General features: G+C 49.8%; 1 protein-coding gene across 1 annotated transcript; it reads right to left on the reverse strand.

The window, feature by feature from the left end:
• Positions 1–439: 439 nt before the first annotated feature.
• Positions 440–5,710, reverse strand: OAZ1 (ornithine decarboxylase antizyme 1). Its single transcript, XM_075903193.1, is given in 6 exon segments — positions 440–875; positions 1,066–1,151; positions 1,960–2,132; positions 2,812–2,898; positions 2,900–2,957; positions 5,514–5,710. Coding segments are annotated over 6 exon segments (651 nt in total). The 5' UTR covers positions 5,630–5,710; the 3' UTR covers positions 440–744.
• Positions 5,711–27,915: the final 22,205 nt, after the last annotated feature.

Here is a 27,915-nt window from a genome sequence, read left to right on the forward strand (position 1 = left end):
ATCTAGCTTCTCTTTAAACTCTGTTAAACAGCACACTGTTCCTAAGATTTCAGCGCTCGTGCCCACACACATCCCCCACCTCCGCAGAGGGCAAGGAGACCAGAGCAGGGCAGAGCATGGCTTCACTTACCCAGCAGCAACACAGTCACAGGTGTCTTTCACACTAGAGCCTGCAGCCCCACCCCTTTCAGGGGGCCCAGAACCAGCCCACAACCACATCCCAACAGCAGCCCCCCTGCAAAATATATTGTCCATCCCTGCTCTAGAACCTGGACCGAAGCCGAACTGCTGGAGTCAGAGCAGCGGTGTCCATACCTGAGGTTTTACTGCACAGTCAGCAAGGAAGATGGATTAGTATTAGTCTGGCTGCCCTTACCTACCATTTTGAGCCAAAAGCTTTCTAGCCAGAGGGAAGGTCTTAAACATCTTAAGCCAGCAATAAAAAGTAAAATATAAATTTTTATTTAGAATTAAAGCAAATACTTCGGTATCACAAACACAATATTAAACTTCAAGAAATATACTGCTAATTTGGAGTGAGCATTTATTTGCACAATCACAACATGCGCACAATTCCAGAAAAGATGACATTTGAAATTTTCAACATCCCACCACCAGAGCAGCTGGTCACAATATTTTGTACAAAGAACAAACAATTATATGTACTGTAATAGATGTTGACAAAATTTCTACAATTTCATCTTTACAGACAACAAGAAAGCTCTAAGAGGCAAACACTGCAACCTATTCTTCTTCCGAAGAATCTCTCTCAAACGTGTAGGCCATGAAGCAAGCATCTGGTCTCTTGGGGACAAGGGGATGCCCTGGTCTCACAATCTCAAAGCCCAAAAAGCTGAAAGTTCGGAGCAATGCAGCTGCAAAAAGTAGAAATACAAGTTTAAACGGATATCGAGGCCACTAGACAAATCCTACTGGCCAGAGTAGTCATGAGGCTCTGAAAAGGCCAATTTCTTCACATACATTGCAATTGCATTTCTAAGAAGTTACTTATCTAGTTACTGAAGCCACAGTGAAAGCTGTGTGCCCGTTTCCATTTACACCCACCTCTGTCATCTCTGTTCTTGTGGAAGCAAATGAAGACATGGCCAACTTGAAGCTGTTCTTCAGCAAACTCAAGAAGAACTGCAAAACTGAAGTGAAATATCAGTGAGGCAAGACAGTTCCTGCAGCAACATCTGAGGGTCAAACGTATTAGAGGAGCAAACCACCTGGGGCAAATTTTCGAGCAAGTGACCTGTGCACCGTTGCACCTGCAAATTTGTGCGCCCAAATCAGGCAGCAGTGTAAGTACCCAGGCTCTCAACACAACTGATCCCAGCTGTGCCAGTCTTGCTCAGTTATCCTTGAATTCTCTCAGCCCAATTAAGACTTCCAGTCTTGGAACGCACAACTAGCACAAAACACCTGCAGTGAAAGATGCCCCAGCATTTTAAGACCCAAATACCAAATGAAGTTAAAGACTTAAGAATAAGAGTGACCTACCTGGTTCCTTTACTTGTAAGGCCACAAATCACCCTTGCAATCCTTTTTACTATTAAAAAGTTTATTCCCCCTTTAAATGAAACTTGTAATTCAGACTAACCCTTTCCACAGCTAAACAAAAAAACAACAACTCAGCAACTAAAGACGAGTATGCTCATGCTGCTTGAGCTAGCTTACATCTCTGAAGCCTTGGGATCAGTGTGAAACAGATTTAGATTATATTCTCACTGGCACATGCCAAAATAGGAATACTATTCGGGACTGTTCTAGCACTTTAGAAATCAAATGCATCTGTCCTGGGTGGAACAGAAGAAATGTGGCCAAGGAAGCTTGGCACCTAATCCCATAATTGGCTGGAAGTATGTAGCCAACACAGGAGCATCACCCTTTAGGAGAACTGAAGGTCGCCCCGATGAGGAAGAAGTCAAATGGCAGATTACATTCCATCCTGCATACCTGTCTTTGCTCCCTTCAGGCAGAGCACCACTGGGAATCTCAATATATAGGTTGCTGTTGTTCAGCACTGCCCTCCAATTCACATGTTTGGCATCTGTAAGCCTTGATTGGACATTCAGAATTCTTGTCCTGTTATTAGATGTTAGTTCCTCTGTTACATTCAGCCGATTATCCTGTTAGAATAAGATGGAAGTTACCTTTAAATTCACCACAAATTTGAAATTCAACTCATCTGAGATGCAAGTGCAAAAAATTCTCTGAACACTACAGTCAATAATATAGCTAGGGATGTTAGCCCATAGTCATTCAAATAATGAACCAATAAAGCCTGGGCTTCTTGGTTAATCCAAATGACTGCGCACGCACACACCCCTTGCTGCCTCTATCAGAAGTGGCAAGAAGGGCCGCATGCAGGAGCTGGTGCTCAGGGGGATCTGGCTTAAAAAACTAGCTCCCCACAAGCACCGGATCATGTGGAGCTGTCCCTCCCCCTACTACTGCCTCTTTGGGGGGGATTCCAGCCAGGAAGTGCTCACCGCCCCTCCCCCTCCCCCAGCTGGGCTGCCATAGAACAGCCTCTCCATGGGATGCAGGAGTAGCCTCTGTCCATGGGCAGCTCCGGCTTCCTGCTGACAGGGGCAGCAAGTGGAAGCCAGTCTGCACAGGGAACCAATTTTTAAATAGGCTCCCTTTTCAGACCAGCTCCATCTACCATCCCACACAAGGTTACTAAAATACACAGTATCTAACATCCCTAGTTATAGCCTTCGCAAAGTCTGCACCACAGGAGAAGTTATTCATAACTAAGAAAATGAAGCAAAGACTGCATGGCATTAGATTGCCTATACTTACAGAATAAAATAAATTAGCTGAAAGATTGTGATCCCTCTGACTATTCCCTCGCCCACCTGGGATCTTCAGGGGTGGGTGAGGGACATCAGGAGCACCACCGAGGCCCCGGACCCAGGTTACTACAGCAATTGAAAGAAACCCTGGAACTAAAGAAAATCATGGCTTCAGTTAAGCTATTTAAAGCCTAGATAACAACAAGCAGCATTCATGTTTTAAACAGGAAACCCATTAAAAGCATGCTATTAGCCTGAGCTTATGAAAGCAAAATCAAGCCTCTAACTTGCATTTATGCCGTGAAGGGAAAGGAGTGCCAGTCTCAATGACCTAGGATAAAAAACATGTAGGTCACCAAGGGCCTATTGAGGAGCATTCAATATATACCCATGATGCTCATGCTGTGAATTCCACAAATGTCAGGAAAGCTAAGGATTTGATGGTATTTAAAGTTAAGGCTGAAAAACACAAATGAGAGCTAAGAACTTAATTATAACATTTTACAGTTAAATTGACCTATAAACTTCATAGTCAGACATGACAAAATACTTTTAAATTATGTAATTGCCTTCATGCCTGATCTCACTGCCAGGCCCTGTGCATTCAGATCAGCGCTCATGCTTAATTTGTTCTGGAAGGACAGTAATTGCATCATTTCTCTGCATTCTGAAAAGCTTAGGTAGATTCCACTTGGGGTTTTGTATCTCCAGCTTGCTAAATAGTTTAAAATGTCTAAGTAAAAAATGAAGGCTGTTCCTTTAAATCACTTATCAAAAGCGTACTTGAATTTTTTACACTGACAGTATCTTTCAAAAAACGACTGAAGCAACACACATTTATTCTGCTCTTAATACTGACCCTTACAACAGAAGCCACTATGGAAAGCATTTCATCTTTGTGAAACAAGTAGTGCACCTCAGTTTTGTACACAAGTTGTTTCACACCATCAGGGAAGCCTGGCTGCCTGATCCACTTTATACTGTACCAAGAGTGACTGCTGTGCACACTGGCCCCTCCCTCTGCACCATCTTTCACCCTGCAGGCTTGCACTTCAATTGCGTCATCTCAGCAGATGCAGCAATCAAAGGCCTTAGGGAAATTTTCACAATCCTCCTATCTGAGTGCCAGCAGCCATTTGCAAATTGGTAAAAACATGTACAAAATAATCCACCATTTTGCACAGTCCAAACGTGTTTTGAGATTTCCAAATCAGTCAGAAAACTGGTAAGAGACCATTATTCAAAAGGCACAGAACTATATACTGACTGGCAAAATATGCAAGTGATCAATAAAGGGTACGATTGTGAGGCTGTAATATGGATCTATATAGTTTTCCTGCAAAAAGTTACAGGAGTGGGATCTTCTAAGCATAATTGTATCTGAACTCTCCGTTCTATTTAAGAGTAGCAGTTTTACGGTAAAGAATTCAATTGATTTCCTAATATATGCATTAAACATTTTAATATTCCTTTCGATAGTCACTGTAGAGCAGTAAATCCTACTGTCCGTGTGATAACCTTATTTTTATTTAGTAGGCAGTAGCATTAACTTGTGTATATAAAATTCCATATATAAATTAGAATTAACAACCTCTAATCTAGCAGTATGTAATCTCTTTTCAATAAACAGCTTTGAGATTTAACTCTGGGAGTTGGTTAAAGTTGTGCTCATTTGTGGTGTGGTCACTACATGGCCTTGTTTGGACTGTAGCTTTCTCTAAGCACAAAAATATCTTCTCAAAACAGCCTTTGAAAAGGGAAAAAACTAGCTGTTTTCTGTCCTGGGTAGAGATCACAGCAATTTTCAGATGTTTCATCCCAACAATTATTGCTAACAGTTTAACCGGTGTGAGACGATTAAGAAACCATCTTTTGTAACATGCTTCTGTTCTATTTTAGGTGAAGCTTCTAGATTTGTTTCCATTTACCCTCAGAGTCCTTCACATCCCCCAATCTTCTGCCACTTGAAACTCAGTGTTCCAGCCGCGGAAAGGCTTTTCACAGCAGGACCAGCCTCTGGCTTGGGGACAGTACAAACCTGACCTCACCATGTCTGACTGGTTGCTAAGCAGACACAAAGCTGCCCGTTCTCCAGCCCCACGGACCGTCCTGCCTTGGGGGGGGGGGGGGGGGGGGAAGAGTCCAGCTGCCAGATCAGCGAGCTCCTCGCTCGCTGGCGGTCACGTGGCGGGTGCGGGGCTCGCAGCTCTTTTAATTACTGCATTAGTGCGGGCCGGGAGGCAGCAGCGCTGCGGGGGGAGCCCGGGGCACCACGGCTGGATGCAGCTCACAGGCCGCTCACGGGGGGGGGGGGGGGGGGGGGCGCGCTGAGTCAGCTGGTCGAAGGGGAAGTCGTAACAAGGTCTAGAGAGGAGGGGGGCGACCCCCCCCCACGTGCGAAGGGGGGAGCGCAGAATGGCGGATGCCCGAAAGGAGGGGCTCTGAGACGGGCCCAACAGCGTTACCCAAGGGGACTCGACGGGGGAGGCGGACGGGGGGGCCCCCCAGGCAGGGCGGGGGGGGGGCGGACGGGGGCGGGGCCCCCCAGGCAGGGCGGGGGGGGGCGGACGGGGGCGGGGCCCCCCAGGCAGGGCGGGGGGGGGGCGGACGGGGGCGGGGCCCCCCAGGCAGGGCGAGGGGGGGGGCGGACGGGGGCGGGGCCCCCCAGGCAGGGCGAGGGGGGGCGGGGGGGGCCCCCCGGCTCCTCACCTGCTCTGTCCGGCTCCGAGACGCAGCACGGCGGGCATGGCGATACTTTTATTCCCCTCTTTCTCTCTGGCGAAGCAGTGACTGTTGAGTATCCGCTGCAGGGAGGATTTCACCATCCGGCCGCTCTGGTCCGAACCCCGAAACCCTCCGCCGCCTCCCCGGCCCCTCTCCAGACACTGCTGCACAAAATGGCGCCCGACCGCCCCCGACGCCCCTGATATAGGCGCGCTAGGCGCTTGGCCCCGCCCCTCCCGTGACCACGCCCAATCGGTGTGAGCCACGCCCTCTAGAGTGTCATGTCTTCTGTGCGGTAAAGCGCCTGTCCGTCTGGAAGAGTGGCTTTCTATTGGCTGAGGAACAGAACGAACGGGGGCGGGGGAGAAGGGAGAGTGATCTTCCTATTGGCCGGTGAGGAGGATTACGCTAACTGGGCGGGTTTAGAACGGGCTCTGCAGGACGCGGAGCTAGCCTGGCTCTCATTGGCTGCCGGCGGGGAGGGCTGAGCCGCGTTTGATACTCTGGCCTGGTATTGGTGGGTTTATTGCTAAGCCAACGTTCACGCCCACTGGAGAGTCCCGAGTTCGCCCCCGGTTGCCAGCAGCAACGGGGGGGGGGGGAGGAGTTGGCGGAGGCGATGTGCGCATGCGCAGGGCTTGTGTCACGTCCTCGGCCGTCTGTGGTGAAATCTGGTCCCTGTTTATCCCCCGCAGGCCCCCCCCCCCCCCGCCTGAGCCCCGCGCGGCTTCCCCTCCCCCACCCCCACCGAACTCTGTGCCCCCCCCACCCTCCTGGCCTCCCCTCCCCCACCGAACTGTGTGCCCCCCCCCACCCTCCTGGCCTCCCCTCCCCCACCGAACTGTGTGCCCCCCCACCCTCCTGGCTTCCCCTCCCCCACCGAACTGTGTGCCCCCCCACCCTCCTGGCCTCCCCTCCCCCACCGAACTGTGTGCCCCCCCACCCTCCTGGCTTCCCCTCCCCCACCGAACTGTGTGCCCCCCCACCCTCCTGGCTTCCCCTCCCCCACCGAACTCTGTGCCCCCCCACCCTCCTGGCCTCCCCTCCCCCACCGAACTCTGTGCCCCCCCCACCCTCCTGGCCTCCCCTCCCCCACCGAACTCTGTGCCCCCCCACCCTCCTGGCCTCCCCTCCCCCACCGAACTCTGTGCCCCTCCTGGCCTCCCCTCCCCCACCGAACTCTGTGCCCCCCCCACCCTCCTGGCTTCCCCTCCCCCACCGAACTCTATGCCCCCCCACCCTCCTGGCTTCCCCCCCCCACCCTCCTGGCTTCCCCTCCCCCACCGAACTCTGTGCCCCCCCCCACCCTCCTGGCCTCCCCTCCCCCACCGAACTCTATGCCCCCCCACCCTCCTGGCTTCCCCTCCCCCACCGAACTCTGTGCCCCCCCCACCATCCTGGTCTCCCCTCCTCAGCCACAGAGGGCCAGCTCCCCCCTACCTCCCGCCTCCCCTCCCCCTCCCCCCTTTCTACCCTCACCCCCTGCTTCCCCTCCCCCACCAACCTCTGTACCCCCTCCCCCTCCAGGCCTCCCTTCCATCGACCCCCCCCCCCGCCTTCCCCCGCCCTTTCTGGAACTCCCCCCACGCTGCCCCCCTTCGTTCCCCTCCCCCCATTTCCTGTCTGCGCAGCCCGCCCCCACATTTCCCCCTCTCCTCTGCAGGAACCAATGGGAGCCTGCCCAGGGTCCATTTCTGAGCCTCGGGATTTTAAAGGGGGGGGAGGGTCTGATCTCAGGGAGTGAATGGGAGAGAGCGGTGATTGCAGGGGGCTTGGCCCAACAGGCGTGGGGGGGGGCAGATGGGGGGGTTCAGTGAGGGCCTGACACAGGAGAACCACAGGCTGTGTGGCCGCTGGCGGGGGCTCTGCAGCTGGAGAGCAGCGGCCGCAGGCCAGGAGCGTGGCTCTGAAGGCGGCATGGCCCACGGCAGTACAGAAGTGAAATGGCCCGGGGTGGTACTGCCACCTTTATTTGTGCTGTTGTCTGCAAAGCTGGGCCCCCGGCAGCAACTGCCACTCTCCAGCTGCCCCGCTAGGAAGGCAGCAGCACCCTTACTTCTGCACTGCTCTGTCTTCGGGGGCAAAACAGCAATCCCTCTAACATAACCTTGTGATTTCCCCTCCCCCCCATTGGAGAGAAGCTGGTTCCCTCTCCCCCCATGAAATCTGTGTAGTAAGGTAAAAAAGCACATACAAGATCAGATTTCATGGTGCATGACACATTTTTTGCTGCTGTGAATTTGGTACAGCGCTAGGAATAGTCAAGCGCTGCTTTAACAAGTATAACAAAAGCAGAAAACACCCAGTAAGGTTGCAGTATGCCACACTTAGCAGAGCCCTTCATTTTGCATGTCTTGGTTCTTTGATATAGTTTGGCTTGCAGCCGTAATGTGCTAACCTTTTTTGGTGTAGCTTGCTAGTTATTTCCAAAGACGGAAGGAAGGAGGAAAAGAATGAATTGGACAAAAATATTCACTGAATGCTTGGTGCTGTACGCTGCCCCATGCAGATGAATCTCCCACTGCACTCAGCCTCAATGAAATCCACACAGACCCCAGGCGGTTTTCAGTGCAGCTAATGAGCAAACACACTCTAGCAGATGTTTTGAAAAAAAGTATCCTGAACTTGGTCCATCTTCCTAGAAAAGCAAAAAAGTCCTGCTTTCTTTTTTGGGGGGAAGGAGGGAGGGTTTGGCAGTGCATAATTTTTAAACATTCCTGAACATTTTTTTACTTGTTATTTTATTTTGGTCATAGGTATAATAGTACTTTGTGAAAATTGTTTATTCACAAAAAATCATAGTTCAGACTTTATTAGTTGCCCACTTGGGGGGAAAGGTTGGTAGTGATATTCTAAAACAGAGCTGCTAAAAACGTGGGCTGCATGTGGCCCGCCACCCCGTTTGTGGCCAGTGGGGCAGTTTGGGTTTACACAGGGCTCAACGGGTGGGAACCAAAACAAAAAATAATGTCATAGAATCATAGGACTGGAAGGGACCTCGAGAGGTCATCGAGTCCAGCCCCCCGCCCTCAAGGCAGGACCAAGCTCCGTCTACACCAATGGTCTTCTGTTGATTTGGGTTTTCGTAGTTAAATTCCTGGGCTGTCGTTCGTTAAAAGTGCTGTTACATGGGTGGAAAGCGGGTAAATATTGCATTTTATTAATAGCAGCAAAACTGACTTAAATGGGGCCTGCATGTTGTGTAGTTTTCCCTTAATCTTTGTATTCATGCCTATCAGTGTGAAAGAAGCTATTTGCATATATATTTGCATGTATATGCCACCACACTTAAGTTGCGGCCCTTGGCACATGCTGTATCATTGTGGCCCCCAGAGCTTCCGAAGTTGAGTAGCCCTGTTCTAAAACATAAAAACTCATTTTTGTGCTGTGTGTGCAAACCAGTGAGGAAGTAAACAAACTCTGGCCCTTTTAATAGCAGAAGTTCTTCCTTCAACAGCAAGCTATTAATAAGGACATACATTGTGTTTTTGAGCATCTATTCTGAAAACCTAGGCTTAGCTCCCACAACTGGATATGTACAGAATCTGCCTTCTTTGATCTGACAGCAGGATCAAAGTCCAACTGTGGTCCAAAGGAAATTATGTGGGACTGGGAGTTAACAATTGTAACCCTTCTTCCAGATGGAGCCAGAAGCAGCCAGGGCCTGGTTCAATATCTAAGGGTTCCTCTCCATCCATCCCATACAGAACTGGCTTGAGCCCCCATTCAGTGACTTGGGAAATTCACAAACCTCCCCTGGGCACCTCTGAGAGTCAATGCTTCCCAACTCACAAGCACAGGTTGTGTCTACACTGTCGCATTCTTGCGCAAAAACAGCCACTCTTGCGCAAAAACATGCCGCCTGTCTACACTGGCCGCACGTTTTTGCGCAAGTACACTGATGTTGTACTGTAGAAAATCGGCTTCTTGCGCAAGAACTCTGATGCTCTCTCTCTCAGGAAGAAGCCCTCTTGCGCAAGAGCTCTTCCAGAAGAGGCCAGTGTAGACAGGCAACATGAATTTCTTGCGTAAGAAGCCCCTATGGTTAAAATGGCCATCAGAGCTTTCTTGCACAAGAGAGCATCTACACTGCCATGGATGCTCTTGTGCAAAAGCACATCTCTTGCGCAAAAGCACATGCCAGAGTAGACGCACTCTTGTGGAAGACTTTTTGCGCAAAAACTCTTCCACAGAAGAGTTCAGCTGTGTCTACATTGGCGCGATCTTGTGCCAAAGCGGCTGCTTTTGCGCAAAAACATGCTGCCTGTCTACACTGGTGGGGAGTTCTTGTGCAAGAGCACTGACGTTCCAATGTGTGAAATCAGTGATTCTTGCGCAAGAACTATGATGCTCCCGCTCAGGAATAAGCCCTCTTGCACAACTGTTCTTGCGCAAGAGGCCAGTGGAGACAGGCAAGATGAATTTCTTGCGCAAGAAAGCCCGATGGTTAAAATGGCCATCGGCGCTTTCTTGCACAAGAGAGCGTCTACACTGGCACGGATGCTCTTGCGCAAAAGCACATCTCTTGTGCAAAGGCACATGCCAGTGTAGACGCTCTCTTGTGCAAATACTTTAACGCAAGATTATTTGAGTATTTGCGCAAGATCATGCCAATGTAGACGTAGCCTTCTTGCGCAAGAAGCTGCCAGTGTAGCCGTAGCCCAGGAATCTGAGAGCAGAAAAGAAACTTTTAATAAAATGGACGGAAGTAATGTGGCATTCATTTGGGAAACCACCACAAACAAAGTCCACTTCTTGGCTGTGACTTCTATCCATCAGTCTCAAACATTTTCAGCTCCCAGTGATTTCAATGCTCAGCAAGCAGGGTAGAAAAAACACCACTCCAACAATTAACATAAGAAAAGCGGTACTTAACGATGTCTGTTTAGTTCAGTTCTTCCAGGAGGAAGGGGAAACAGGTCAAACCACTCCAGACAGGAAAAAACCTCCTGGCCAGAATAACCTTCCTTTACATTTCATGCAGCTCTGAAACTAGACCCTGCATTTGCAAGATTCTTTGGCTAATGGTGAGCCCTTTCACGTGGAACAATGTGGCACGGTCTTTCTTTTCTGTATCTTCACAAAATGACAAGCATTGGTAACCATATTTTAGCTCTCCCTGCATTGAATATAAAGATAGCAGGTGTTGGGTCACAAATTAAATTGATTACAATGAGCAGAATACCACTCCATCTGCTGAAGAGCTTTAGGACAGCATACCTTCAGATTCTGCTTACAGAAACATAGGGGCTGCGTCTAGACTGGCATGTGCCTTTGCCCAAAAGATTTGCTTTTGCACAAAAGCATCCGTGCCAGTGTAGACGCTCTCTTGCGCAACAAAGCTCCGATGGCCATTTTAGCCATCGGGCTTTCTTGCGCAAGAAATTAACGTTGCCTGTCTACACTGGCCGTCTTGTGCAAGTATACTTGCGCAAGAGGGCTTATCCCTGAGCGGGAGCGTCAGAGTATTTGCGCAAGAACCACTGATTTTGTACATCACAAAGTCAGTGTTCTTGCGTAAATACTCGCAGCCAGTGTAGACAAGCGGCAAAATCATGCCAGTCTAGACGCAGCCAGGTTCTTTTGTTGACTTGCAGCTCTTTTTAGGAAGCATTTTCAAAACACCTTTCACCTGTATAAATGCATACTAGGGTGCTACACCCTCTGCTTGCTACGCTGGCCTACCCCCCTCTCTCCGGCCACTTTCGCTTTGCTGAGAGAGCCTGTGGACACTGATGATGTGATGACATCGTTATGTTGTCCGGCAGGGGGAAAAAAATTATATATATAGAGAGAGATAATAAAGAAAAAGTTCAAATAATACAAAAGAAGGAAAGGACCATTCCAATGGCAAGGGTTTCTTTAACTGAGCCAAATCTATGCAGTTTAGGGCATGTCTACACTAGGAAACTATTTCAAAATAAATCAATCAATTTAATAACTCCCAAAATTACAAAATCAAAATAGCACGTCCACACTACAGGGAAGCCTCGCACTTAGTCCGAGGCAGGCTCCAAAAATGTGGATGCGCTACCTCCACTTAGAGCTCCAGGAAGCACTCGGGAGTAATTAGTTCGAATTACTCTGGGGAGTCGTTATTTCAAAATGGCGGCATCAGAGCATCTACACGACTGTTATTTCAAAATAACTCTTTTGAAATTAGTGTTATTCCCTGAGGAAAGCGGGAGTCCATGTTTTGAAATGAGCGGCCGGTTATTTCAAAATAACGAGCTTGGTAGTGTGGACTAAGGGCTAAGTGTACAACATTTCAGATCACACAAGCCCTCATTTCAAAACCAGACTCGGAGGCGGAACTGGATGGCTTAATCCTATTATCATGGATACAAAGGCGCTCTTAAAACAAGGGTTTGCCTGATGCTGAATGTGTCTGAACAGTGGATCCAGTGTATTCTGTGAGTTATCATAAAGCACGTGGAGAAAGGTACATAGAACACAAAGCAGCTGGCAGACATTCTGCCGGAACAATACAATTACCAAGGTCATGATGTTCTGATGAATGTGAATGGCTGTTTTCGTTTTTTGAAGCCAGCTCTGAGGAGGGAGAGCGTATTAGCTGCAGACTCTAGCCAGGTTGTGAGCGCTGTTTTTGTACGTGCTTTTAATTGTTGCGATTTTAAGATATGCTCATTCAGAAACTCTGAACACAAGTACGGAGACTTACTCAATAAAACACACCAAATGAAAATTGTGTTCAAATCCCTAGCAGGCATGTAAAATCCTGGTTACTAGCTCAATGTTAACTGCTTTACTGGGCTACCGCCCGCATGACTGTGGGCCCAGCTGGGTTGGAGTGGCCCCAACCCCGCTACGAGGGCAGGGCGTGTGGGGGGGCTGCTCTGACCAGGCTGGAGGGCTATTCCAGCCCACCAGTTGACCATTCCCATCCCTAATCCCCACTGACCTGCTATGGCCTGAAATCACACTGGACAAAACTGGGTAGAACAGTGGTTCCCAACATGTGGTCCGCCGTCCCCTGGGGGTCTGTGATGGCGCTGTAGGGGGTCCACGGAAAGTTTAGGAAAGGAAAGAGAGAGAAAAGTAAGGATCGGCCCACCACGGGACTAGGACTTTCTGTCAGATGATGCTCGCTGTTCGTGACCAGCCTCGTGCACGCTGCCTCCCACCTTCAGGGTGGGATCTTGATACCCCAGGAGACACCATCCGTCCTCCCGCCGCCAGCTGCGCTGCCATTTATGCTCCAGCCCTCTCCCCCCTCCAGGGTTGCCAGGTGTCCGATATTGGCCAGGACAATCCAGTATTTGTGGCCTCTGACCAGTAAAAAAAAAAACCCAGAAAACACCAGACATGTAAAATGTCCGGTATTTTCTGTTTTTTCTCCGACAGAAGGCTGCTTGGGACATTCGTCCCCTGCCACGTCTGGCGGGGGTGAGGGAGCGGTGAGTGTGGGGATTTAAAGGTTCGGTGCCTCTTTTGTTGTTGGTTTTTTTTTGTTCAACAACTTTTGTCCCCCGTTGTTGTGGGTTTTTTTTTTTTTATCAACCAATTTTTTTCCCCGCCATGTTCTGCATTTTTTGTGAAAGTATCTGGCAACCCTACCCGTCCCGTGGTGGGCCCGATCCTTACTTTTCTTTCCTTTTTTTTCCTCCCCCAGGACACCGGGCCCAGCCCAGAGTGGAGTGCCAGGGCAGGAGCTGCCTTTGGTGATAAGAGCCCCCTCGCCGTATCCTCCGTGGATGGGCAGGCAACGGGAGTGGGAGCTGAGGAAGCAGCATGGGCCAAGGGATGTTTCCCACCACTCCCCTAGAGGGGGGGGGTCTGTTTAAAAGATTGAAAAGGGTCCGTACACTGGAAACGGTTGGAACCACTGGGGTGGAAGATGGTGACGCAATGCACTGTTGCTGGGGGGGAGCGTTGTTTTGCTACACAGCTCAGGGTGACAGACCTAACCAGCCAGTGACTTGTCTTCGGGGCAGTGGGAGGAATGGAGGTGAGGGAGGAATTCTTGACTGCAAGGCTGTGTCTTAACCCCATTAGCACAAGGGGGGGAGAAACATCAGCACTGAGTCCCATGCCGTTCCCTTCATTTGGCCATTGATTTTCAGCTGCAGATTCCTGTGTCATTCAAAACCCAGCCTGAAGCAGGAGAACGGCACCTCCTGGGTTTTACTCAGGCTGAAAGCAACACAACAGATAAGACGTGCCAATTCTCGCTTTGTGTGCTCTTGAGAAAACCCTTCTGCAGGGAGGGAGGTGCAGCTTGACTCCAGGACTTATCATGGTAACAGGCTGTAACCAAGCGGGGTTCGTATTCACTCTCGTAAGTTGCATGCGATTTCTACTCTGCTATAGTAACCCCATGTGTGTGCCTCAGTTTCCCTGGGCACTGCACCACTGTCTAGATGGGGATGGGAATTCTGGGTGTGACTCCCTGAGGGAAGATGCCCCGGCCAGCCCATTCACAATGGCCCAGGCTCACAGTAATCTGAGCCCGGGAGGGGGGTACGACCAGGTGACACGTTTTGCCTGGGAAGCTGGCAAAGGCTGGAGGTGGGGCTGGCGGCAGGCAGAGATGAGCTGGGAAGAATGTACGTGGGACTTAGCTGGGAAGGGGCCCAGGGCTCTGGGTCTGGACCCCTCTTTCCCCAAGATGGATTGTGCTGACAGCTTCTGGGTCCTGTGCTAACAAGTCTGAGCTACCCCGTATCCCTGGGAACTTATAAACCTTCTGGTCTTCCTGCCGGCTCAGAGTCACCTCTGGCTGCGGACGGGAGTGCGGGACCCGGGACCTCCCCAGACCTCGGTGACACAGGAATTATTATTTCTAATATGTATTTATATATTAATCTAATAGTCCTGTTCCAGAGTGGATTGATTTAAATCACCCCAAATTGATCTAAGTCAGAGGCAGCACAGCAAGTAGGAGGTACCCTGGGGGGCAGCTCCAAGTCCAAGGGAGCACGTCCACATTAACGGAGCCTGCCTCGGATTCATTTCAAGCTTTCCCCGTTGTGTGGACACGCTAATTTGATTTTGTGCACTAGGGAGTTAAGTCGCATTTAATTATTTCGAAATAGTTTCCTAGTGCAGTGCGGAGCTGTTTTGAAAGAGGGGCACTGGAGCGTCCACACTACCACTATTTAAAATAACTATTTCAAAATCAGCATTATTCCTTGAGGAAAGCTGGAGGACAGATTTCAAAATAAGCAGCCTGTTATTCTGAAAGAACAGATTTGGTAGCGGGGACGCTCCACTTCTTAATTCGACCTAAGGGGGGTTATTTCGAAATAAAGCCCTTGTGTAGACCATGGTATATGGAGGTGAAGTCTCTGAGGTTGAAACCCATTAGTGGGGCACTATTGGGTGCAGTTGGGGATGCCAGAGCTGTGCCTGGCACCATCTGTCAGGGATGGTGTAGGTGGAGCTTGGTCCTGCCTTGAGGGCGGGGGGCTGGACTCGATGACCTCTTGAGGTCCCTTCCAGTCCTATTATTCTATGATTCTATGATTCTCTTCTGTGGAGGATTATAGACCCTCCAGGCAGTTAATCCAGGCCAAACGTGGGATTCAAAGCAGTGGTTTGGATCTTCTCTAGACATGCTTCGGTGGGATCAGTTACACTGAGAGGCCATAACCATGATGTTGAAACATCTTCCTTTGAGGCTGTGTCTACACTACAAAGAAAAGTCGGAAAAAGATACGCAAATTCTTTTTCCACTTTTCTTCCGACAGAGGCTTTTCTGACATTTGGCCCATCTACGCGGGAAGATGGGAAGATGACATTGCTAAACATTTTGGACGAACGTGGGGAAGAAAGGCAAGAGTGAGAGAAGAATGGTGGACGTGTTGTGATCGGCGCAGTCTTAACAATAGCTGAAGACCGATCGATCCAGATGATCCAGGTGACATGGGGCCAAATGTCGGGAAAAAGCCTTCTTTTGGAACATTCCTTCTTCCTCATAGAACGAGGTTTACAGGGATGCCGAAAAAATGTGCCTGCTTTTCCGAATTATTTTTCGGAAAAGCAGACGCGTTCCTTGGTTGTGGCAGAGCTTTTCCGAGGTACCTCTGGTATCCCGGAAAAGCTCTGCAGTGTCTACATAGCCTGAGATACTAGGGGAACGTTAGAGCTGCCATCCGTGTAAAAACACTTAGAGTGGCTGAGAACATCAAAACTGGATAGTAACAGACCATAAATCCCACTGTTTCCATAGCTTCACATGAACTCCGCGGGCATTCTAGGCATCAGAGGGACATTCCTCAAATAGTATTATATAATATAATATATATGGAAATATACCGATCTCATAGAGCTGGACGGGACCTTGAAAGGGCATCGAGTCCAGTCCCCTGCCCTCATTGCAGGACCAAGCACCATCCCATATGTCAATGAAAACCATTTGTACCCCATCCCATTACATCGGGGTGGGGAACGTAAGGCCCACTGGCTAGATGCGGCTCTCAGCTTGCCTGGATCTGGCCCCCAAGTCTCAGGGCTCCCACCAGCATTGGGGATCCCCTGCTGGCGCTCATGCCCTTCCCCCCTCCCCGCCATCTCCCCATGGGTCTGGAATACACAAAATCTACTGGTCTGGGTGGGCCCCGCTCTGGCGTGCAACGGAAATGTGGGTTGGGTCTTTCTCCTCCTTAGGGGATCACACCAATGAGAGTTGGGGGAGGGGGTGGTTTGTTTCTCACTTGTGTGCAGCCCCCAGCTGAGTTTTCTGAGGGTCAGTGGCTCCCAACCCAAAAAAGGTTCCCCTTCTGCACTGAATCTGTCCTGCTTTGGACAACTAAGTAGCCCATCAACTGCACTGTCTGTTAACATAAAGGCTTGTTTCAATCTTAAGAGCTACAATCAAGGTGAAAAAGGATTTTAGGAACCTTTGTGGGACTAAAGACTCACCGAAGGGCTGAGCTGTTTCACACGTTGATGTATTTGTAACCTGAAGACTTTATAACAGTATCCTGGAAATTCAGGTACAGTCTGGCTCACCAACAAGAAGAAAGTATCATGACAAGATTAAAACAAAAGACAGGACTATGTAGCACTTTAAAGACTAACAAGATGGTTTATTAGGTGATGAGCTTTCATGGGCCAGACCCACTTCCTCAGATCAAATAGTGGAAGAAAATAGTCACAACCATATATACCAAAGGGTACAATTAAAAAAAAAGAACACATATGAAAAGGACAAATCAAATTTCAGAACAGAAGGGGGATGCATCTTGATTTGTCCTTTTCATATGTGTTCTTTTTTTTTTAATTGTACCCTTTGGTATATATGGTTGTGACTATTTTCTTCCACTATTTGATCTGAGGAAGTGGGTCTGGCCCACGAAAGCTCATCATCTAATAAACCATCTTGTTAGTCTTTAAAGTGCTACATAGTCCTGTACTTCGCTTCAGCTACACCACACTAACACGGCTACATTTCTATCAAGATTAAAACAGTCCTTCTCCACCATCAAAGACACAGGCTCAGAGTTAGGTCATTTAGCTTGGAAGGGGCAAGATTTTTTGTGTATGATTTTCAGGCATCTAGAAGGGAAATTTATGGTCCTAGGAAAATAAGCTTTTCTGAAACGAGCAAGATTGTGGACATAATTAGGAAAGTTCTTAACTTGGAAAAGTTTCTTCCTCCGGACAGCTGCTCTAGGGGAGAACAGTTTGCTGTGGCAGCAGAGGGAATAAATAAATCCGATTATTGAGGAGAAATAATTGTATTTGGGGATGGACGTGCCATGTAGCGGGTGATGGACTGGACAGGTCACTCCTAGGTCCCCCTCCTTCCTGCCTTTATTTCCGCAAAGTGAAAGTGTGATACTGACCAGCTGACACAGTGCCAGTGCTTAGAAATATTTATTAACGCAGAAAATACTGAGGTTGGTCCCCCCAAAAGATTTCTGATTCTGGCAGCTTGTGGAATGCTGTGTCTGGAATCGTGGCTGTCACTATTTATGTAAAACAAAACAAAAATCAGCTAAATAAAAACATTTATTGAAGATAATATTGTTAATATTTGTGCCTATTCTGTAGTCCTCTATTCTGGCAAAGAGGAAGATTGAGTTGCGGGCTGTGGAAATATTGTAACGGGCTCCTGTTTCCAGGTTCGGGAGGCGGTCAGACGCAAATAGAGCAGTAAATTGATACTTTGACTTAGAGAGGGGAAAGGAATAATGGCTTATACTTTCTCCACTTAACTGAATTAGGCTATTGTAGCTCTTCTTGCATGTGGTCACCGGAAATGCTTATTATGTTAGGAGCAGCATGGGACTGGGGCTCTCTCTCTGACTGCTCGCTAGGGAAATGCAGCAAAAAATTAACTCCCTTTAGCAGCTGTGAAATCCTTGCATTGGCCTTACACAGGCCAACAGAAGAGTGAAACAACATTTTTAACCAATTGTGAATCCTCCCCTTTAAAATGAAGTAATGTTGATTGCCAATTTGCTTTCTTTCTGCCTCCAAATGCAGCAAGAGCTTGTCCTTATTGCTGTAATCAAGTACCAAAGACAAATACGATTTGAGACTGAAGTGTCTCCCAGGAACCTGAAGCCATTATGCCCTATATAACAGTCGTCTAGTTCACAAAAATCTGCACGTAGGATAACTCCCTCGCCCTGTGTAACTTAACAGTCTGCGTTCCGAGGACCTCTCCAGCACCCATCCACCATCTGCTTTTGGGAATGGGAGAAGCAGCAAAACAAAATCTCATTCAGCATGATACCAAAGCGCTGAACACAGTACAACTCAAGCACCACAAAATGCAGTAGATCTTATAAGCAGAGCTCTTACGCCTACTCATCTTCCTCAGAATTTCTGGTTCACTTCCTCCCTGATTTCAGTGTGGTCAATTAGCCAGTTTTAAAATCCCCTCCCCTGCCAAACTAGTTGTAGTTTTCTAACTTATCCGGAGCTTCGCAGGGTACAGAATGACAGGATCACTGCTTTTGCCTTGGAAAGCTCCCCTAATGGCTGTTGATTTTGTTCTGAAGGTCAAAAGTCTTGCAAACCCCATAGGTTAGAAACAAATGCTCGGTGCTCCTGCAAAGCAAAGCTGGGGTTCTTAGCTGCTTTCCAACGCTCTCAAACATTTGTTTTCCAGGTGGTTCATGAAATATGAAACCTGCAAATAGCGGCTAGTCCCCCAGTCTGGGTTTTTAGCTTTCCACTGTGCCAAGACTACTGACGGCGGATCCTGTTCCTCACCCCAAAGTAACTTACAAGCCCTGGGGTGGCTCTCCTACAGCCAGCTGGTTTGCAGTGCTCTTGAGGCCAGATCCAGTAACAATCAGAATCCTTTCCATCCCATTCTGTGCTTTCCAGGCCAAATCCTGCAACGTGAAAAAGCACCTCCTGAGAAGTGCAGAGCACACTATATGGGAATTCCCATAATGTTGCAGGTTGAAGCAATAGGTGCAGCAATTCATAAATAAAACAATCAATGGGGAAAATATAGAAATAAGAGCCGGAAGATCAATCAGACAGACCTCCCTGAAACACAGGGTACTTTCAAACCTCTACTCCTTAACATTCGCCTGAATGGGGATTTTTTTAATGTGTAGATTTACAGTTCTGTGCCATAAGATGTTCCATAAACTTTAATCTTCCATAAGATTTCCTGTTGCTACAGAGAATTATGAATAAATGGATAGAATAGCAAACAATACAACAGAAGATATTGCAAAGTTATCATGCTATACCATCTCCCTGTTTAAGAAAGTGTTTTCATTCACTTAGGGCTTGATCCTGCTTACACGGCTTTCATTGTGATGCTTTCGTGTCATGTAATGACTGTAGGGATGTTAATGGGTAACTGGTCCAGCTGGGCTGACACGGGGAGGGGGCTGCTCCAGCCTGTCCAGACCCACTGCCCATGGGACCTCAGTGAACCGAAATGTTAAACATTCTGATTAACCGGTTCACTTTTTAACCAGGATTTTACATCCCTAGTAATGGGAGCAAGATCAGGGCTTTACAAAGTTCTCAGTTCTGTCAGGGGCTGGGTTTTTCCCTTCCTTGTCACTGAGTTTGCAGAGAGAAAAATGGGGTGCAGTGCAGTACCCCTTGCAGAGTCAGATCCTAAGAAACCACGTCGCGGCGAGAGCCTGAGTAATGAGCATTTGTGGAATTCTTTCGTGAACATTGCCAGCCGCTGTGGGCTCCATCGCCTAGCGGCACACGCCGGAGCTTTTCTGTGCTAGATTTAGTTGCTTGGTTTTAGTTCGGCTTCCCCTTTGTTTTACAGAATTGGTCAGGGAGGACGATTATTCACAGACAAACTATTCTCGCTCCACCCTTGTTTGTTGGGTTTCTGGGTTCCCCGAGGCAGTGGCTGGTTTCGGTTCATTGCTATCGGGCTTGGAACAGTCAGTTTAGGAACGAGGAAGGAGCCGTAATGCGGTTTGAAAATGTTATCAAAACAAGCGGAGGCCGGCAGTGCAACATCTGGTCTGCCAGGAATACGTTCGGTCAGTTCTGCCTGCCTAACCGATTGGCCACACGGTTCATTAGAATGGATTTATTCAGAGGAGACTCTCCCCCGTGAAATCGTTAACGAGCACATTTCCCCAGACATAAAATGAACAAGCCTCCTGGGCAAGGGAGGCAATTACTCTCCTTCAGGAGCTCCGTGGCCATTGCTAGAACATGCGTCGGGGTTGGGGTCAAGTGGAAGCAGAAATGGCTGGAGGGGGGAGGGGGTTCCAGGTCCAAAAAGACCATGAGGATCCTGCCTCGCCCTAGGGATGGAAAGGGCTTGCGGGTTAACCAGGAAGGGCTGGAGCCGCTCCCCACCCAAACCAGTCTACAGAGCTGGCCCTGTCTGCGGTGGGTCTGGCCCAGCCCCCTCACCCTGGTCACTTGCTGGCTCCCCAGGACCAGAGCCGCAGCAAGGCCTCCTGGGGTGCGGGACTGGCGGCCCTTGCTGGCCACGCTCCCAGGGAGCTGGCTTCTCTGCTGCAGCGCCTGTAGCCACAAGGATTTGTAGCCGTTCCAGGGGTACGTTGACATCCCTGCTGCACACTGCTCCGCATTGGTTCTGTGTCCCTTTTCAGGTGGCCCGGGGTCCGGTTCTGAACCGCACGGTCCAGTATCGGAGCTTTCTGTCCGGGAAACACATGGAGACACTAGAACTGTGGGGGGTGTTCTAGATCAGATGGGATGTCGCTTGTGATGTCATGTCAAGTGTGTCCGGGATTTTTGTTGAAACCATCTGGCAGCCCTCGTCCCTTTGGGGGAGAGAACATGCAGAGGGCACTGGGTGTGGCCACTGATTCTCAGCTGGATGACCCAGGGGTAAAAACAAAAGAGCTCAGGGCCCACAAATGTGAGGCTGAAACAACAGCCACACAGCAGCTCCTTCTAGTGGCCCACAACTGGGGTAGAGGAGGAGTCCAACCCCTGTAAAGATCATCACAAAATCTGGTTTCTTGGGCAGGGGTGGGTGAGATGTGGCCCACAGGCCACATCAGGCCCACCAAGCCACTGGGTCTGGCCCGCAGGTCACATCTGGCCCACCAAACCACTGGATCTGGCCACGGGCCACGTCTGGCCCACCAAGCCACTGGGTCTGGCCCGCAGGCAACGTCTGGCCCACCAAGCCACTGGGTCTGGCCCACAGGCCATACCAAGCCACTGGGTCTGGCCCGCAGGCCACGTCTGGCCCACCAAGCCACTGGGTCTGGCCCACAGGCCATACCAAGCCACTGGGTCTGGCCCGTGGGCCACGTCTGGCCCACCAAGCCAGTGGGTCTGGCCCGCAGGCCAAGTCTGGCCCACCAAGCCACTGGGTCTGGCCCACAGGCCATATCTGGCCCACCAAACCACTGAGTCTGGCCACGAGCCACGTCTGGCCCACCAAGCCACGGGATCTGGCTCGCAGGCCATGTCTGGCCCACCAAGACACTGGGTGTGGCCCACAGGCCACGTCTGGCCCACCAAACCACTGGGTCTCACCCACAGGCCACGTCTGGCCCACCAAACCACTGGGTCTCACCCACAGGCCACGTCTGACCCACTAAGCCACTGGGTCTGGCCCGCGGGCCACGTCTGGCCCACCAAGCCACTGGGTCTGGCCCGCAGGCCACGTCTGGCCCACCAAGCCACTGGGTCTGGCCCACGGGCCACGTCTGGCCCACCAAGCCACTGGGTCTGGTCTGCAGGCTACCCAGTCCAGCCTGCAGACTGCCCCTCCAGGACCCTCAGCCACAGAACAGCCAGCCACTTCAGAGTAGCCCCATGCTGCTTTAAGCAGCTGACTGCTCCCTGTGGCTGGCTGCTCCAAGTGCTGGGGGGAGGGGAGGCTTTGCACGCTGCCCCCACCCAGCAAAATCTCTCAGCTCAGAAACCAGCCAATGGGGGCCACACAAAAGGGAGACAAAGAAAAAAGCCCACCTCCCTGACGTGGCTCCCGACTGAGAGGCGGAAAGACTCCCCACATGCCCACGTACCCCTTGCACACCAGAGCCTGGAGGGGCCAGGCTAGTAGATTCTGCCGGCCTTCCAGACTCTGGGGTGGGGGCCCAAAAATGAGCGTTCAGTGTGCAGGAGGGGGCTGCCGGGAAGAGGTCCGGGAGAGTAGCAGGGTGCAGGAGTGGGCTGGAGGTGGGAGGGTTGAGGGGGGCAGGCGCAGGATGGGAGGTCTTGGGGGAGGGGGGCACTTACCTGGCGCTGCTCCCCAGGGCTGCACATGGCACTACCCTCTGCTGATCCCATTGGTCATGATTATGGCCAATCAGGGCATCAGGGGGAAAGCCAGCTGGCATTTGGAACGCTGTCGTGCCACTCACACAATGCAGAGGCATGGAAATAAGCACTAAGCTAAACATCTGTCAGGTAGCTGTGCCTTCAATACCTCTGGCACGGCCAATATATTGTCATCACCTTAGGAAACTTCATGTCAATCACCCCCCAGCTCATCAGATGGGAATGACTTTTAGTCACTCTCAACCTGGGCTTTGGACTGGAGACCTCTTGGGGTACGTCTACACTGCAGGGTTATTCCAAAATAACATAGCCCACGTCTACACGACTTCTTACTCCGACTCCGGTAACCCTCATTGTACGAGGAGGAAGGGAAGTCAGAGGAAGGCGGCTCTCTCGGACCTCCTCTGCGTAGACAGTGCCAAAAGCCAAGTTAAACTCAAGGGCTGTGTCTAGACTGCACCCCTTTTCCGTAAAAGGGATGCAAATTAGACACATCGCAATTGCAAATGAAGCGGGGATTTAAATCCTCCCCGCTTCATTTGCATAAACATGGCTGCTGCTTTTTTCCGGCTCGGAGCTTTGCCGGAAAAAAGCGCCAGTCTAGATGGGGATCTTTCGGAAAATAAAGCCTTTTCCGAAGATCCCTTTTTCCTCTTAAAATCAGGCATAAGGGATCTTTCGGAAAAGGCTTTATTTTCCGAAAGATCCCTGTCTAGACTGGCACTTTTTGCCGGCAAAGCCCCGAGCCGGAAAAAAGCGGCAGCCATGTTCATGCAAATGAAGCGGGGAAGATTTAAATCCCCGCTTCATTTGCAATTGCGATGTGTCTAATTTGCATCCCTTGTACGCAAAAGGGGTGCAGTCTAGACACAGCCCAGTTGCGTAGCTTCTTTTGGTTTCAGTGCCGTGGTGTAGACGAGTCCTAGGAGAAAAGGTTTCAGTGACCTGAGCTCTCCCGTCCTTCTTGAGCTTCTTTCTACAAGTTCTCTGGGCACAAATTAAGAGACTTTGCTCTCTTGCTGTTCTTGTTTAACCTCCAGAAGCTGCAGCTGAGACATTTAAGGAGTTTTATTATTTAACCTAGATGGGCAGGTTTGGCTAGTTCCGCGGCGGCTCCTCGACATGCTCCGTGGAGTGCCCTGGAAGGCCATAGTGGAATGATCCCGAGATTCGTGCTGGAGAGTCTTTTGTCGCCAAACAGCGCCCTAGGGAATCTGTTCATTCCTGTCTTGTTCACCAATGTGGACATGCCTCCCTCACAAAGATGTGCTCACCCTGTCCACAGGGACTTTCTACTTCAGAGGCAAGTGTAGAATAGCTCTGAATTAGCACTTCACAGAAGCCCTGCCTAAGAGGAGTTTTCCCATCCGGGCAAGGAGGCCACCTCCCGAGAGGCTGATGTGAGAATTCTGTCACTGACCTAGTTTTGTCAAGACTGGGAATTAGGTCGGTTCAAATGCCACGCTCAGGCCAGGTCTACGTTAGAGCCGGAAGCTTGGCTTAAGGTTCACAATTCCAGCTACATAAGGGGCGCCCTCTGATTCATTAAGTGAATCTTAACTCGCTAAATCGAGGGCCTAAGAGGTGTGGATTTTTCACACCTTTGAGCAACATTGTTATACCAACCTAATTTCCTTGTGTAGACATAAGAGCAGCCAGACTGGGTCAAACCAAAGCTACATCCAGCCCAGCATCCTGTCTGCCAACAGTGGCCAATGCCAGATGCCCCAGAGGGAGGGAACACAACAGGGAATCCTCACATGATCCCTCCCCTGTCACCCATTTCCAGACAAACAGAGGCTACAGACACCGTCCCTACCCATCCTGGCTAATAGCCATTGATGGATCTACCCTCCATGAATCTATCTAAGTTTCCAGATCGCAGGCCCTGGTTCTCATGGGGGACTTTAATCACCCTGACATCTGCTGGGAGACCAATATGGCAGCACACAGACAATCCAAGAAGTTTTTGGAGAATGCTGGGGATAACTTCTTGGTACAAGTGCTGCAGGATCCGACCAGAGGCCGTGTGCAGCTTGACCTGCTGCTCACAGGGGAAGCAGAGGTGGGTGACAACCTGGGAAGCAGTGATCATGAGATGGTAGATTTCAGGCTCCTGACCAAAGGAAGAAAAGAGAGTAGTAAAATACACACCTTGGACTTCAGAAAAGCAGACTTCGACTCCCTCAGAGACCTGATGGGCAGAATCCCCTGGGATGCTAACATGAAGGGGAAAGGAGTCCAGGACAGCTGGCAGTATTTTAAAGAAGCCTTATTGAACACACAGAAAGAAACCATCCCAATGCGTAGCAAGAGAAGCAAATATGGTAGCAGACCGGATTGGCTCACCGGGGAAATCCTTGGTGAACTTAAGCACAGAAAGGGAGCTTACAAAAAGTGGAAACTCGGACAGATGACTAAGGAGGGGGATAAATGTCTAGCTCGAGAATGCAGGGGAGTTATCAGGAAGGCAAAAGCACAATTAGAATTGCGACTCTCAAGGGATGTGAAGGATAACAAGAAAGGTTTCTACAGGCATGTTAGCAAGAAGAAGGTGATCAGAGAGGAGGTGGGGCCCCTACGGAATGAGGGCAGTAACCTAGTGACAGATGATGTGGGGAAAGCTGAAGCACTCAATGCTTTCTTTGCGTCTGTATTCACGGACAAAGTCAGCTCCCAGACTAATGCGCTAAGTGACACAATCTGGGACGAAGGTGGACAGCCGTTGGGAACGGGTTAGGAACTATTTAGAAAAGCTAAAAGTACATAAATCCATGGGTCCGGATTGAATGCATCCGAGGGTACTGAGGGGGTTGGCAAATGTCATTGCAGAGCCTTTGGCCATTATCTTTGAGAACTCATGGAGATCGGGAGAAATCCCGGGTGACTGGAAAAAGGCAAATGTAGTGTCCATCTTTAAGAAAGGGAAGAAGGGCGATCCAGGGAACTATAGGCTGGTCAGTCTTAGCTCAGTCCCTGGAAAAATCATGGAGGGGATCCTCAAGGAATCCATTTTAAAGCACTTGGAAAAGGGGAAGGTGATCAGGAATAGTCAGCATGGATTCATCAAGGGCAAGTTGTGCCTGACCAATCTGATTAGCTTCTGTGATGAGGTAACTGGCTCTGTAGACATGGGAAAGTCAGTGGATGTGATAGACCTTGACTTTAGCAAGGCTTTTGATACGGTCTCCCACAATATTCTTGCCAGCAAGTTAAGGGAATGTGGATTGGATAAATGGATGGTAAGATGGATAGAAAGATGGCTGGAAGGTCAGGCCCAGCAGGTAGTGATCAACTGAAAATGCCTGTCTCCCTCCCTCCCTCGGCTTAGGGCACAGTGGTAACACTCCAAAGCAATAGAGAAGAGATGCTACAGGATTGTAAAGAGCTGTATGTCGTATGGGAAGCGATCGCACGGGGGACAAAAGAAGCGATACAAAGATACGCTTAAAGCCTCTCTCAAGTCCCTGGATATTGACACCACCTGCTGGGAGACCCTGGCACAAGACCGATCAACATGGCACACGCTGATCTACCAAGGCTGTCAAACATCTGAAGCCAGAAGGACAACCATAGCACAAGAGAAGCGAGCACTCCGTAAAGCCAGAGTTGCAAAAGCTGCAACAGTGGTGCCCACACATGTCTGCCCGACCTGTGGTAGAACATTCCGTGCCCGTATCGGCCTTATCAGCCATTTGCGGACACACCATGAACAGTCCATAACCTGTTAGATGTCAAGGTCCTCTTCGAATACGATGGACGAACAACAACATTGCACTGATAGCATCGCACTGCAAGGGGCGACATAAGGAACCCAGCCACTTAGCAATTTCCATACTGCCTGTAACAGGGCAGGACTCGCCCCCCTGGCACCTCCTGCTGGTCACTCAGAGAATCAGCTCTTCAGCCCTGGAGTGCCCCTCTCGCCTGCTATAGCCTGTTATTCTCCACGAGCTAGTGTCAGGGCCCACATTCCTCCCAGATCACGACACTCCTCCCTCCAGGAACTGCCCCACCGAGGTGTACCGGTAGTTCGGAATAGGAAGCCTAATCCGAACTACCTAGTTCGTGTCGCGTGTAGCCACGGGCACGGAGTCCAAACTAGCGGACATTTAAAAATGGCGGCGCCTGGCAATATGCAAATGAAGCCCGGGAAATTCAAATCCCGGGCTTCATTTGCAACTCCGGTTGCCTACATTACCATCCTAGTTCGAACTAGGGTGGTAGTGTAGACATACCCTGACAGATTTATTAGGGCATAAACTTTCATGGGTAAAACCCACTTCATCAGATGAATTGGAGTGGAAGTTATAGAAGCAAGTGTATATGAAAGGGAGAAGCATAATCCTGCTTCTGTAACTTCTACTCCAATTCATCTGATGAAGTGGGTTTTACCCATGAAAGTTTATGCCCCAATAGATCTGTTAGGTTACGTCTACACTAGCCCTCTTGTTCGAACTAGGGAGGCTAATGAGGGCGACCGAAAATGCAAATGAAGCACGGGATTTAAATATCCCACGCTTCATTAGCATGTTCCCGGGCGGTCGCCATTTTGGAAACTGACTAGCCCGGAATAACTGCCCACATCTACATGTGGCAGTGAATCGGGAGTTCGAAGTAAACCCCTAACTCGAATTAGCTGTTACTCCTCGTGGCTGTTCTTGTGCAAGAACCCGCAGAGCTTCCACGCTACCCGCCCGCTCTTGTGCAAGATTTACAGTACGGCGTCGGAAGGGCGGGTTTCTTGCGCAAGAGCTACGCTGTTTTCTAACAGGTGTAAGTCCTCTTGCACAGGAGCTCTTGCGCAAGAAGGCAATGTGGATGTGCGGCAGGAGTTTCTTGCGCAAGAAAGCCCTATGGCGGAAAAGCACATGGCCGTGTGGACGTGTTCTTGTGCAAGAACCCGCCAGTGTAGACATACACTTGTTGTTTTAGTCCCAGAGAGTTTCACAGGTTAATTGGATTCTTAATAGATTCAGCTTATGATGGCTGTGTCACTAGGACATCTCCTTGCCTTCGCCCTTGGTGCATGGCCCCTTCCAAGACACCACGGAGATTTCTGAATTCTCAGTTTGTAATATTCCCCCCCAGCGCATTGACTCCGCCCAAATATCACTACTATCTGGGTGTAGATCTCCCTCCTCCCCAGGCTGACAGGTCTAATTTACTAACTGCTGTCCATAGCCTGGGGAGGAGGACGTCCTCCCTCATCCCATTGTGGGGCCCAGTCTCCTCCCTGCTGAATTCATTGGGAACAGCTTTCACATCCTGTCCCCTCAAGCCTGGGGCCAATGGGAATTAGCAAGTTGGCTTCTCCCAGCTGACGGAACAGTATATTCAGTGCGACATCTTTGTAGTTATGGCGAATCAAGAACAGAACTGAATGGGCTAAAGTATGTGAATTAAAAGTGACCACTTCAGAGCGTCTTGAAGACAGGGGATACATACAGGCTAATCATGTAGATCACTATACATTAGGGATATGTCTGCACTGCTCCCTCTTGCGCAAAAAATATGCAAATGAGGCAAAGCGTGAAATATCTCTGCATCAAATTTGCGTAATTAATGAGGCTCTGTTTTTGTGCAAGAGCCATCCTTCCTCTTTTTTTCAGGAAGAATGGCTCTTGTGCAAGAGGGGGTTTTGCACAAAAAGGAGCCATGCAGACAGCTCCTTTTCGTGCAAAAACCTCTTGCGCAAAAA

Source organism: Pelodiscus sinensis, chromosome 19, assembly GCF_049634645.1.
Source record: "Pelodiscus sinensis isolate JC-2024 chromosome 19, ASM4963464v1, whole genome shotgun sequence".
Lineage (NCBI taxonomy): Eukaryota > Metazoa > Chordata > Testudines > Trionychidae > Pelodiscus > Pelodiscus sinensis.